The sequence below is a fragment of the Tenrec ecaudatus genome, chromosome 14 (genome assembly GCF_050624435.1).
Source record: "Tenrec ecaudatus isolate mTenEca1 chromosome 14, mTenEca1.hap1, whole genome shotgun sequence".
NCBI lineage: Eukaryota > Metazoa > Chordata > Mammalia > Afrosoricida > Tenrecidae > Tenrec > Tenrec ecaudatus.
Genome location: NC_134543.1, coordinates 39324164 through 39337970, shown reverse-complemented (window position 1 = coordinate 39337970; position 13807 = coordinate 39324164). Strand labels below are relative to the sequence as shown.

The window sequence follows — 13807 nt, the reverse complement described above, 5'->3', positions numbered from 1 at the left end:
TAATCCACGTGGGGACCTTGTCAATGGATTGCGGGCTTCCACCGTCAATCTATAGCCTTCTGTGAATCAAGGGTTTGTGATTTAAATGCTGGTACCATTCCTTCCTCTGGATTGAATTTTAATATTTATAATCCTTGGATCCCTTTTCTGTATAGACTTAGTTGACACCTCACTTAGATGGCTGCTTGTTTTAAGGCAAGCCTTTAAGACTTCAGCCTTTAAGACTTTCTTTTTGATAGCCCGGCACCATCTAGTTTCTTGAACACTCTTTGTTAATAGCACCCATATCTTCAGTGATCTCTTCAGGAGGGCAAGTAGCGAGTAGGGTCATGTCATAAGAACCCGTTGTTCTTAGATTGGGGCTAGAATTAAGTGCAAGCCCCAAATGCATTCATATAGCTATAGTTTATATTATGTCTTTGGTTCACTAAGAGACCTCTTTATTGTTTCGTGGTAGAGAAAACTATACATCACCCCCCGAGTTAACCTCAGTTTTTATTGTGACTCCTGGCTCAAATCACACATTTCAAAGAGAAAGAACTTGTTTGGCCCAGGTTGTATTAGGTGTGTGCATAATGTTACTGTCGTTGGAAGGGGAGGAGGAGGGTTGTATGGTACAAACCTAAGTGCCGAGATAGCTCCAGCTGCTGGCAATAGTTGGTGTTAATGGAGACTGTCCCTTCAGAGCTGCTCTGATGATTTAGTTAAATATTAAATGAGTAGCAGGGACTTTCCTAAGGGACAATCAACTTTTGGTAGAGTAGAGCATTGCACATGTCACTGAAAACTTGTATCTCCCATATAGTAATTGCTTGGGCTAATCTTTAGGGGCAGAGGAATACTCACCACTCACATCTCCTAGTTGGTCACATAAATATTAAGCGTCCTGCTTAATGTTACAGAGTGGTAGACTTAGAAATAGACTCTACGCCTGTAGGTTTTTTTATTCTCTTCATCAAAGTGTACTTAATGAATTCCTAATAGCACACGAAGCCATGCCAAGAAAAGTGCTTTGACCCTTCCATGATCTCTAATAGCTTATAGTTAATACATGCATTAGACAGAGCAGATGGCCAATAAGGAATATTAAGTGAGTCATGAAAAGATTGGTAATACATTCACATTTAATGCAGTTTTATAGTTTGTATCTATTGGAGCTTAAAAAATTGTGGAGAACTGGAATTGAAAAATAATGAAGAATTTCCGTGAACTTTTAAAATCCCTTTGGATGGCTTAGAATGCAGTAATAATATCAGAGCACTATTGGGGTTGATATTAAATTGAGTGGTCATGAGAATTACACGTCTTACCTGAGTAGGGTAACAGAGAGTAAGTGATTCATTATACCCTGGTTACAGTGTGAAATTGTCCTTATATTGTTATTATTATTGGAAAAGTATACACAGTGTACCACATTAAAATATTGAATGTTTAAAATTATAAAACCTATATTATTTAATAACATGAAAACTTAATAGATCATATAAGTAATAAAGCTATGAAAACTTATTAGTCATAATCAAACATTTTGTAGCAGAAAGTAACTGGACTTGGGGAATCAGGAGCATAGGCTTGTGAACTCAAGGTCAAATAGCACGATATAGTTCACAAAGACAATGTTCTATATCTGACTTAGATGAATAGAGACTTGGATCTGAAAAGTTTATGAATAGCCCTGTAAGGTACAACTATCTGTGTTTCCCTTCCCTGAGGAAAGAAAAGGGATGAAAATCAAAAGGTATGTGGAAGCAATTAGTCCAGTTGACTAGTGGATCACAATAACATCAGTCTCCACAATCCTAAGACCAGAAAAACTACCTGGTTCCAAGCTACCAGCAGTGGGTTAACTGCTCGGAAAAGGATCACATTAGAACAGTGGTTCTCAATCTTCCTAATGCTGTGACCCTTTCATACAGTTCCTCATCTGTGGTGACCCCCAACCATAACATTATTTTCATTGTTATTGCATCACTGTCATTTTGCAACTGTTATTAATCGGGTGACCCCTGTGAAAGGGTCGTGTAACTCCTAAAGGGGTCCTAACCCACAGGTTGAGAACTGCTGCATTCGAAGATCATGCATAGAGTGGAAGAAAAATGAGGGACAAAACTCAAAATCAGAAAAGGGAAAATAAAAAGGAACTAGGAGATGGCTCATACTTCTCTTGTCTGTCTTATCTATCTGAAAGAGGCATGATAAACTTAGTGGATTAATTATAGTTCATTATGTAGCCCCCACCTTTGATCTTTTTAATCACCTAGTAATTTTTGTCCACATTGGATATATTCTTTATATGATGTAAACTGGTAGACATCTAAATGTGGAGGGTTTAATCTTGACATTTGTGGTGGCAAGAAAAAAAGTCTTATGTTTAAACACACATACAGCAATGGAGTAAAATGTATGAGCTTTACCTGTGCTTCAAAATGACTGTTTAGTTACTACGTTTAAGATGTAAGGGAGAAACTATTTTGATTATTCATAAATATCAAGAAAAAATAAATTGTGATGATCTTTCATAGGATAGCAAGTTGGAAAGGGACCTTGATGATGGGAGTCATTAAAATGTTATGGTATGGTTAAATGTTGTGAAACAGTTTTATATCCTTGTACAGCAGGTCTGACGCATAGGAAACTAAAACAAAAGGACAATTATTAAAGATGTATCAAAATTAAAATATCGGCAATGACAACAAAACAAAAGGGAAATTATTCTATTAGCTCTTCGATGAGCAATGGATCTAAGGAAATTTTTCAGAAAGATATGTGAGTCCTATTTCTGGAAGGAATATAGTCTAGTCTAGAAAAGAGCCTTCCTAGAAGTTAACACAGTATTGTGATTTTAGAGATCCTCTAGTTAATTACAAATCTGTCAACTGTACTGATATTATTTCTGAGTGATTGACACTGTTACCACCCCCATGGGAAGAGTTCTTTCACATGGAAGGTGGTATATACCACTCTGTAGGTTGCAGGTGTCAGGGCCCCCAAGACACAACTCCTGCACTTTACTCACCTAAAGACGAGACAGAGGAAGTTAGCTTCTCTCACGGGTGTCGTTCTCACTCCACAGCCAGCGCAGGGAGATTGTCTGCACACAGCCTTCCTGTACTTCAGGAGAAGGACCCCATTCCCATGCCACCCGAAACAGGTATGAAAGTGGGCTTGGCCAACTGCCATGTAATGAACATGCTTAGTGAAGTAGTTTCCTGGAATATTGACATGTGCTCAGGACAAGAGGCAAGAATGCTTTTTAGCTCACCAATGATACCAGATAGCAACAACGTATGTCTGTAGTACATGTGCTGTTAATATTTTGTGGAAGTAGTTTTAAGAGTCTGCGAGTAAAATTATATTGTCTTGGCAACATTTGCACAGTTCTCCTCTGACATGCACGGGTTGCTTTGTGTTAGCATTTTCTCCATGATAATTGTGTTAACATTTAAAGTTCAAAAACTGAGCATAAATAAAACAGTGAACCACAAGGATTCTTAGACTATTAAAATATTGATAAAATAAATATTTCTGGGGCTTATATTTATATAATGTCTAATTTCAGAAAGGCAGGTAAGTCCATACATTAATTGTAAACTCAAAAAGTCATTGCCATATCCAAAAACCTTAGTCACAGTCATTGAGTTGATCCAACCCATAGCAACCCTGTGGGACTGTGTAGAATGTCTCTGTGAGGCCTTAGCAATTCATACTTCTTTGGGCTGTCAACCTGAACTATTGGCAATTTGTGACATATATAGTATTTTATAATAAATATAGCTTTATTCTTTCCAAGTTCATATATATATATATATGTCTTTCCAAGTTCATATATATATATATATATATGTCTTAACAAATTATTTCTAAGTAGAGAACCCATTGCATGTAACATGATGTGTGTGAAAAAGATCATTGGGAAAGTTGCAGGGAAAACTAAGGTGAGTAAATTCAATGCACTTCACAAGGAAGTATAAGTGAGAAGCGACTGAGGCTTTTAAAGCTTCTGAGCAGCCATCTAAGGTGCAACCATTGGTTATTCCTCATTTAAGAAAGACCAAAAAACCTGCCATTGAATTAATGCTGACTCATAGCGACCCTCTCTGTATTTCTGAGTCTTAAGTGTTCACGAGGTAGAAAGCCTAGTCTTTCTCCCTTGAAGCTCTTGGTGGTTTTGAACTGGCAACCATGCAGATCACAGCACAGTGCTTAGCCACTACACCACAAGGGCTCCTTAAAAGAAAGAGGAGTGATAAAAATGGAAAGACATTTGGGAACAATGAATCCAGTGATCAATGGACAACACAAACATTAGTCTTTAAACCCTGAGACCAGAAAAAGTAGATGATGCTCCAATCTGAAAAGGATCATGTTACCAACTTCTCTGAAAAGGATCACATTAGAAGATCTTGAACAGAGTGGGAGAAAAATGTGGAATAGAACTCTAAATCATAAAAAAAGACCAGGCTTTCTCATCTGACAGAGACTAGTGGGATCCCCGTAAAATATGACCTTAGTAATTCTTCAGGTCTGGAACTAGACTCACCTCTATGTTAGAATAACAGGACAAAGTTAGGAGAGAAGGACTCGCAAAGAAAGAGGGATGGAAACAGGACACATAGGGAAGAAAAGGGATACGTGGTGATACGTTGAAGGGATTGTAATGGATGAGTCAAAACAAAATATGTATGAGTGGTTTAATTTAAAACTATTGTCTGCCTTTATTTCCTGTTAGCCCATGTGCCCTGTTCCAGTGGTATAAGTTTAGTCCACCTTTTCTGAATATATTTACCTAATTCACAATAAAAAGTTAAAAAAAAGGTATGTAGATGACAAACAAGCATAGGAATCATCACTGGCAGTCCAGAGGACTAATGACTCACATGAACCACAACCTCTTCTGGTCTGAGAACAGAAGGAAATAGATGGTGTCCATTTACCAGTATTGACTGTTTTGACCAGGCCCCATTAAGGCCGGTAGAAGGGGAGAAAAGGTAGCACAAAACTCAAATTCCTAAAGGCAACCAAATTTACTGCTCTTATGGGGACTGGATTAACCCATGAAATGATTGCCTAACGTCATCCTTCTAACTCTGTACTGAAGCAACTCCCAGAATCCACTTCTCACCCGTGAGGAATGTGCTTGCCTGTCATCATCTGTATGAGAGCAGAAGGGCAATGTTTGTCCCAAAATAAAATGAGAATACAGAAAGGGGCATGGAAACCTGGTCAGACAGGAATCAAGGGTGGAAATAGGGATACTACTGTCACAATATGGGGATTGCAGCCAATGCCAGACTCATGCAAATGAGTTTTGGGGTGTTTTTTTTTTTTGCATATGAGTTTTGAATGGAAATTCATTTACTATGTAAACTTTTACTTAAACCACAATGAAAAGTTAATGATAAAAGGGTAAATTGGTAATGAATACTATTCTTTTGTACACCAATAATTATAATTAGTGTATTTGTATTATAAGAAAATTGTTTTATAAGGTTAAACACTACCATCACTCTTTATCCTAGGGAATGTTTACATTATTATTAAAAATTATTTTTGAATTTTGAAAAAAACAACAACCAATCCTACCCTATTTTTCATTTTAAATTTTTTATTGTGATCTGGGTGAAAGTTGATAGAGTATATTGGTTTTCCATTAAACAATTCATTAAAAAATAGTTTCATGACATTAATTTCAGTTCCTACAATGTAACAATACTCTTGCCATGTCCCTTCTGTGTTTCCCATTTCTACTAGTTCTTTCTGTCCCGACTTCTGAACTTTATCTCTGGCACATGCTGCTCTTTGTTCTCCTGTTGATCTAATGAGCGCATATCTTCCTACTGTTATTGTGTATTTAAAGAGATTTGTCTGTAGTTTTGCTGAAAGTTGAACCATGGGGATGAGTTCAATCCGGCACTTGAAAGGTAAGTAAGGGTCATAGTCTTAAGGGCTCCAGCAGTCTCTGTTAGGTTAGTAAGCCTTGCCTTTTTGATTTGGAGTTTTGCTTCACATTTTTCTTCCACTCTATTCAGAACCTTCTAATGGGATCCATTTCAGAGCCTTTACTAGTGGTGGCAGGCACCATCTAGATCTGGTCTTAGGACTGTGGAGACTGATGTTTCCGTTGCGTCTATACTTCTGTCTGATTTTATTCCCTCTGCTTCCCTTCACATGGGAGAGACCAATAGTTGTACCTTAGAGGTTGCTTTCTACTCACTGTTTTAAGGTGCTCTTTGGGTTCAAACAATTAAGCAATTTGCTGAGAACATACAGGTTTGCCGCTTTAACCCATTCAGCAGCTCCCCAGGAGAAAGGCCTGCTGATCGCCTTCTGTACAGATGACATCACAGAAAATGCTGCGGAGCAGTACGGTGTTGTCACATGCACTCACTATGAGTCCCAATGCACCTAAGAACAACTCACTCTTTCAGCTTTATTTCCCGTTACCCATGTGCCCTGTTCCAGTCGTATCAACTTAGCCTGCCTTTTCTGAACATAGCATATTCTTTCAGACTGGTGTTCCTTTGCTCACACTGTTCCTTCTGCTTGAGATGTCTTTGATCCTTCCCTGGTCAACAAATTCTCAGTTTTTGGATTGGCTCAGATATGACTGTCCTTTTAAAACTCTTTAACTACATAACGTTATATGTTCTACCTCTAGCATACTCATATGATACAACTTTTAGTACATAGTTTGTAATTTATCATTTGTGTCTGATTTCTCCATCAAGTTTTGAACCCCTTGATAATAGAGATTGTATCTGACTTAAGTTTGTCCTTAGTACCTGACATGAACAAACAGTTGGCAAAAATATTTTTGAAGAATTATAATTCTTAGTATGAAAAGACCATATTACCACTATTCTTTTTCACTCTTCTTCTTCCTCTTTTCTGTTAGCCCTTTTCATCCCACCCTTTTGCTTTCCTTATCCTTCCTGTCTCTATTCCTTTCTCCATCTTTTTTAATTGTGCTCTTTCATAAGTAGGGATTTGTCAAAGGTGTGTCATAAGACCTACCAAAGGCTATTACTTGTTTGTTCTTTTTTTCCTCCAAAAAATATTTAAAACTGAAACTTGATTTTTTTTAGGGTTTCAACTTTTATTTTATATTATTTTAAATAATTTTATTGGGGGCTCGTACAACTCTTATCACAACCCGTACATCCATCCATTGTGTCAAGCACATTCGTACATCATTCTCAAAACATTTTCTTTCTACTTGAGCCCCTGGTGTCAGCTCCTCATTTTTCCCCCCTCCCTCATGAACCCTTGAAAATTTATAATTTATTATTTTGTCATGTCTTACACTGTCTGACGTCTCCTGTCACCCACTTTTCTCCTGCCTGTACCCCAGGGAGGGGATTATATGCAGATACTTTTGATTGGTTTCCCCTTTCTACCCCATTGTCCCTCTACCCTCCAGGTATCGCCACTCTCACCACTGGTCCTGAAGGGATCATCTGAGCTGGATTCCCTGTTTCCAGTTCCTATCTGTACCAGTGTACATGGTCTGGTCAAGCTGGATCTGTAAGGTAGAATTAGGATCATGATGGTGCGGGGGAGGACGCATTAAGGAACTAGAGGGAAGTTGTATGTTTCATCAGTGCTATACTGCACCATGACTGGCTAGTCTCCTCCCAGTGACCCTTCTGTAAGGGGATGTCTAGTTGCCTACAGATGGGCTTTGGGTCCCCACGCTGAACTTCCCCTCATTTCACAATGATCTGATTTTTTGTTCTGTGATGCCTGATACTGATCCCATCGACACCTTGTGATTACACTGGCTGGTATGCTTCTTCCATGTGGGCTTTGTTGCTTCTGAGCTAGATGGCAGCTTGTTTACCTTCAAGCCTTTAAGACCCCAGACACTATATCTTTTGATAACCAAGCACCATCAGCTTTGTTCAACACATTTTCTTGTTCACACATTTATCTTCAGTCTGTGATGGTGTCAGGAAGGTGAACATCATGAAACATCAGTTTAATAGAACAAGGTGTTCTTGAATTGAGGGAGCACGTGAGTAGAAACCCAATTAGACATTTATTTTTTATTTATTTATTTATTTTTCTCTTTTCTTTTTTACATTTTATTAGGGGCTCATACAACTCTTATCACCATCCATACATATACATACATCAATTGTATACAGCACATCCATACATTCCCTGCCCCAATCATTCTCAAGGCATTTGCTCTCCACTTAAGCCCCTCGCATCAGGTCCTCTTTTTTTTTTCCCCTCCCTCCCCTTTCCTCCCTCCCTCATGTGCCCTTGGTAATTTATACATCGTTATTTTGTCATATCTTGCCCTATCCGGATCTCCCTTTTCCCCTTCTCTGCTGTCCCTCTCCCAGGGAAGAGGTCACATGTGGATCCTTGTAATCAGTTCCCCCTTTCCAACCCACTCACCCTCCACTCTCCCAGCATCGTCCCTCACACCCTTGGTCCTGAAGGTATCATCCACCCTGGATTCCCTGTACCTCCAGCCCTCATATGTACCAGTGTACAGCCTCTGTCCTATCCAGCCCTGCAAGGTAGAATTCGGATCATGGTAGTTGGGGGGAGGAAGCATCCAGGATCTGGGGGAAAGCTGTGTTCTTCATCGGTACTACCTCGCACCCTAATTAACCCATCTCCTCTCCTAAACCCCTCTATGAGGGGATCTCCAGTGGCCGACACTTGTGCCTTGGGTCTCCACTCTGCACTTCCCCTTTCATTTAATATGGTATATATAGATAATATACATATATACATATACACATATATACACATACATACACACACTTATATCTTTTTTTTTGCATGATGCCTTATACCTGGTCCCTTAGATATTTATTTTCTATTTAACCCTTAGTGTCAGCTCCTTCCCTCTCTCCCCCTTCACCCTCATGGACCCTTGATAATTTATAAATTATTATTATTTTCATATTTGCACCAACTGCTGTCTCCCTTACCCCACAGTTTCTGTTGTGTGTCTCCACCCCGGGGAGGGGGCAGTTACATGCCAATCGTTGTGATTGTATCCCCTTCCTTCCCTCCTCTCCCCACCTTTACTACTTGTTTTTTTCTTCATTAAAAAAAATCATTTTATTGGGGGCTCATACAACTCTTATCACAATCCATACATACATCAATTTTATAAAGCACATTTCTACATTCATTACATCCATCATTCTCAAAACATTTGCTCTCTACTTAAGCCCTTATACTCGAAGACCGATGACAGACCATTGAAGAGATGGGAAGTTATCTGGACTATCTTGGAGCTCGGTTCAGTGAATTTTTTATTATTTTTTTTTCTTTTTAGTTTTTTAAAAATTGTTTTCTTAGGGGCTCATACAACTCCTGTCACAATCCACACAGACAACAATTGTGTAAAGCACATTTGTGCATTCATTGCCCTCATCATTCTCAAAACATTAGCTCTCCACTTAAGCCCCTGACATCAGGTCCTCATTTTTCCCCTTCCTCCCTGCTCCAACCTCCCTCATGAGCCCTTGATAACTTATAAATTATTATTTTGTCATATCTTCCTCTGTTCCACGTCTCCTTTCCCCCATTTTTCTGTTTTATGTCCCCCAGGGAGGTGGTCACACGTAGATCCTTGAAATAGGTTCCCCCTTTCCAACCCACCCTTCCTATGCCCTCCCAGTATCGCCACTCGCTCCACTGGTCCTGAGGGGATCATCCGCTCTGGCTTCCCTGTGTGGGTATAGTTCCCATCTGTACCAGTGTACATCCTCTGGTCTAGCCAGACTTGCAAGATAGGATTCGGATCATGACAGTGGGAGGAAGTATTTAGAAACTAGAGGAAAGTTGTATTGTTCATCGTTGCAACAACACCCTGACTGTCTTGTCTCCTCCCCAAGACCAGACAAATGGGCTCCACTCTGCACTCCCCCGTTTTAACAGAAGATTTGGGTATGATAAGGGTCACTCGGAATTTGTGCCTCAGGCTCATACTGACCGTGAAAACAGCATCAAATGGAAATATGCCTTGCTTTAAAAGAACAACTCTGAAGCAGCCCAGACTTTTCTCCAAGGTCATTACTGGTGACAAGACATGGTGCTATTCTTACGACCCTGATGCACACGTCAATCAAACTAGTGGGACATGCCATCATCACCTTGCCCATAAAAAGCTTATCAAGTAAAATCAAAGATCTAGACGATACTTGTTTTTTGTTCTGAGACGAATAGTGAATTTGGAGTTTGTTCTACCAGGTCAGACTGTTAAATCAAGTTTTCAATTTAAAGGTTCTGAAAAGATTGCCTAACAGTGTGTGACGAAAAAGGCTTGATTTGTGGCAGATTGGGGACTGGCCCTGCCACCATGACAATGCACAGCTCACGCAGCCATCTCAGTGAGCCAGTTTTTGGCAAAAACCATCATGCTTCTCTTGCCCCCAACACCCAACTCACTTCACCTGGCTCTGTGTGACTTCTTTTTGTTTCCCTGAATGAAGAGGAACCTGAAAGGACAGTGAGTTGACAACAGAGAAGAGGTGAGGAAGGACCAAGGGAGGGGTCAACCATCCCAACAGATGGGTTTGAAAACTGTTTCCAAGAAGGGAACCACACATTTGACAAATGTATTCATTGTACTGGAGAGTGCTTTGAAGATAATGAATTTGTTTTATTTTTAAAAATGAATACAAAGCTTTGGGGGGGGAATTCCATTTTGGGGGGCTGTATCTATCTTTCTATAGCTTGCTAGAATACTTTCTGAAACAGCAAGAGATTTCCGTTTTAAACCTCACTGCTATTGAATCAGTTATAACTCATAGCGACCCTGTAGGGTGAACCTGCCCCTTTGGGTTTCTGCGGGTCCCAGTTTTTATAGAAATAGACAGCCTCATCGTTCTTCACAGAATGGCGGGCGGGTTCCATCTGCTAACCTTGTGTTTAGCAGCCACCAGGGCTCTGAGATTTGAATGGCACATGGAAAAATACTCAAATACTGTAAAGAACTACTCCACTACCATCAAGCTAACCCGACTCTCGTGGTGACACGGTGTACGTTTTCCAAGACTGTCGGTCTCTAAGGGAACAGAGAAACTCATTTTGTGTTGCAGAACCACTGGTGGTTGAGAAGCACTGCCTTTAATGACAAAATCATGTAGCACAGCAAATAATTTCCCCTGCCAACCAAATGTCTGCTTAGTTCTGCTCCAAGAAGGCAATTGCCTCTACTAGTTTCATGTGTACATTTCTTCAGAGATAAACCTAGCTACCAGGAAAGTAATAAACATATACGTACCTACCAGTGGATCACCTCACTTGGAGTAACGTAGGTGTGTGTTTGGTGTTTCGCTGCTTGGCTTTTGACCATACAGGTTCACGTTATTACTATTTTTCTTTATGGATTTTTAATTTAAATATATGTTTAGAGAATCATATGCTGGCTATGAGTTTGTGGGTAGAAACTGTATTATCTAAACAACCTTCTAAAGCATGAAAATTGGTCGTAAGTTTTTGGAATTATATATGACTTTTCAAATGAGTGTATGTTCACTCGACATAGCCAGTTCATTTGTCACATAGGATAAAATGAGACTCCCAGGAAAGAGGTGGAGTTCACGCTTTTGCTAAATTGAGAGCAATTTTTTTAACCTGCAAACATTTTCTTGGCATTATGGATGCAAAAAACAATTAACCCTTGGGAAAATGAAACGGGGAATGCTGGTAGTAGAAGAGGTGTCATTGCCTAGTTGGCATAATAGATCCTATTGTGTCACTCATCCATTAAGCCGTGGAATACATCAGGGCTGCGGGAGAACCACAGTCCTCTTGGGGAATATTGATGATTCAGTAGAAGTCTAAGCTTCTATCTAAGAAATCTGCGTTCAATCCATTGCCAATATATTACATGCTCAGTTACCAGCTATCAGTGATGGATTACGTGTTGATATAATTCAGAGGAGTTTCTAGCCTAAGATGTACTAGACGGAAAGACCTGGTAATCTTTATTCAAAAACTCACCCAAAGAAAACTTTATGGAGTACAACAGTCTAATTCCAACCCATCAGGAGGAGGATGTAGGAATAGGGCATCACTTTGTGTCATTGTGAATTGAGTATTGTACGATTTTGGAAATAGTAGTCATTTTGTGAACTGGAAACAGAACAAAAATGTAATGCTATGTTCCTTTAGACAGAATAAAAAGATTTTAAACAGCACCAAGTAACATTAGGGTTTATTACCTCAGTGAAATCCTCCTGTTTGTTTTCCTAGTCTCTTGATATTTGTGAGAAATTGGCTTTTATACTTCAAGATGGTTGTGTATACCTGAAAGTACCTCATTGTGCCACTCTATCTGCATGAATAAAAATCCTTGGGGAGAAAGGGCAGTATTAATGATGGATTTGTGGAATTTAAAATGTTATTTCATTATCAGAGAAAAAGACAAACAAAAATTTCTGTGTTGACTTGGTAAAGTGTTTTTTAATCTGTATATTGTCAAAACATGAACATACACATATGAAGGTATGCCTGTGCATTGAATGATAATGGAAGAAAAATAGAAAGTACTTTGTTGACAGTATGGAAACAAAGCTTAGAAATTTTTGGTCAAATAATTGTTTCTTCAAAAAAGTAGCTGTGTAAATATACTTGTCTATTTTAAATATTTTCCTGTTTTAATAGGTAGAAACCAGAATTTGTAAAGAAAACAATATCTTACTATTGAACTTGGTATTAAGGATCTGTATGGCTTCCTCTTGGCCTGTCATTTATCATTGCTTTCAATAAAGGGTGAGAAAAAAAGTAACATTTAGCTCAGATTTAGGTGGAAATATGAACATGGAAGGGTCATGCCATTTTCCTTTGAGAATGTAACACATTATATCTTTGAACTTCAGTTCCCTTGTTCTGACAACTGTTTTACACCCCAGCCAGACAGGAAGATAATCAAGAAAAATCCCACATCTTTCTTTGAAAGGATTAATCCCTACTTGTTGATAATGTTTACCTCACTGGGGTTTTAGAAAGCTTAATTAGCGTTGGCAAAACTGCTTGATACTGTTAGACCAAGAGAAGTTAAATTATTAAGGGCTACACAGCATTATTAACTACTACCTGTCAATTTTTTGTACTGTGGTGGTTTGCATGTTGATGTGGTGCTGGAAGCTCAGTCACCAGAATTTCAAATATCAATCAGGTCCTCCCAACTGGCTGGACAGATTTCACCATAGCTTTCAAACTGAGACATACTAGGAAGAAAGTCCTGATGATTTATTTCCAAAGCTTAGCCTTTGAAAGGCTATGAGTCGCCCCAGAGTATTGTCCAACATAGTACTGGAAGATGAGACCCCTACATTGGAAGGCACTCTAAATATAGAGGAGCCAAAACAACGTATTCAGAACATAAAAAATATTATGAAGATAGTGCAGGACTGGCGACACGTTGTTTTCTTTTACATGGGGCTACCATGGGCTAGATCCAATTTCATAGCACCTAACAATAGCAACGGTGCTGTTGTGCTTGTGATTTTGCAAGTGGATGAACATTTTTTCACTGATGATGTGAAGGAAAACCTCGGAGAATCTTTTTCTTGATCTTAAACTTGTAAGTGGTATAGCTAGAATGTTTTATGAAGTGGGCCCCATCTTTAATATCTGAGCTAAAATGTAAATGTTGGTTTTCTCTTAAACTCCTCTTGTACATTATCCACCACCATCTTTTTGTTGTCATATGATCTACTAGCAGCACACATTACTGACGAATAAACATTCCAAGCAAATCAGATTGATCGTAACAATTCTTTGCATGATTTGGTTGGGATTAAAAGGTGGAAACTATTTCAAGACA

General features: G+C 39.0%; 1 protein-coding gene across 7 annotated transcripts in view; it reads left to right on the top strand.

Moving 5' to 3' along the window:
* The window catches only part of FUT8 (fucosyltransferase 8), a 286681-nt gene that overhangs the window by 142450 nt on the left and 130424 nt on the right, over positions 1–13807 (top strand). For 6 of the 7 annotated variants that reach the window (XM_075532154.1, XM_075532149.1, XM_075532155.1 and 3 more), the window contains one exon: positions 3074–3151. The exons of the other annotated variant lie outside the window; for it this stretch is intronic. In XM_075532154.1, the coding sequence (XP_075388269.1) occupies positions 3074–3151 (78 nt within the window). The remainder of the gene's footprint in view (positions 1–3073; positions 3152–13807) is intronic. 7 annotated transcript variants of the gene reach the window in all.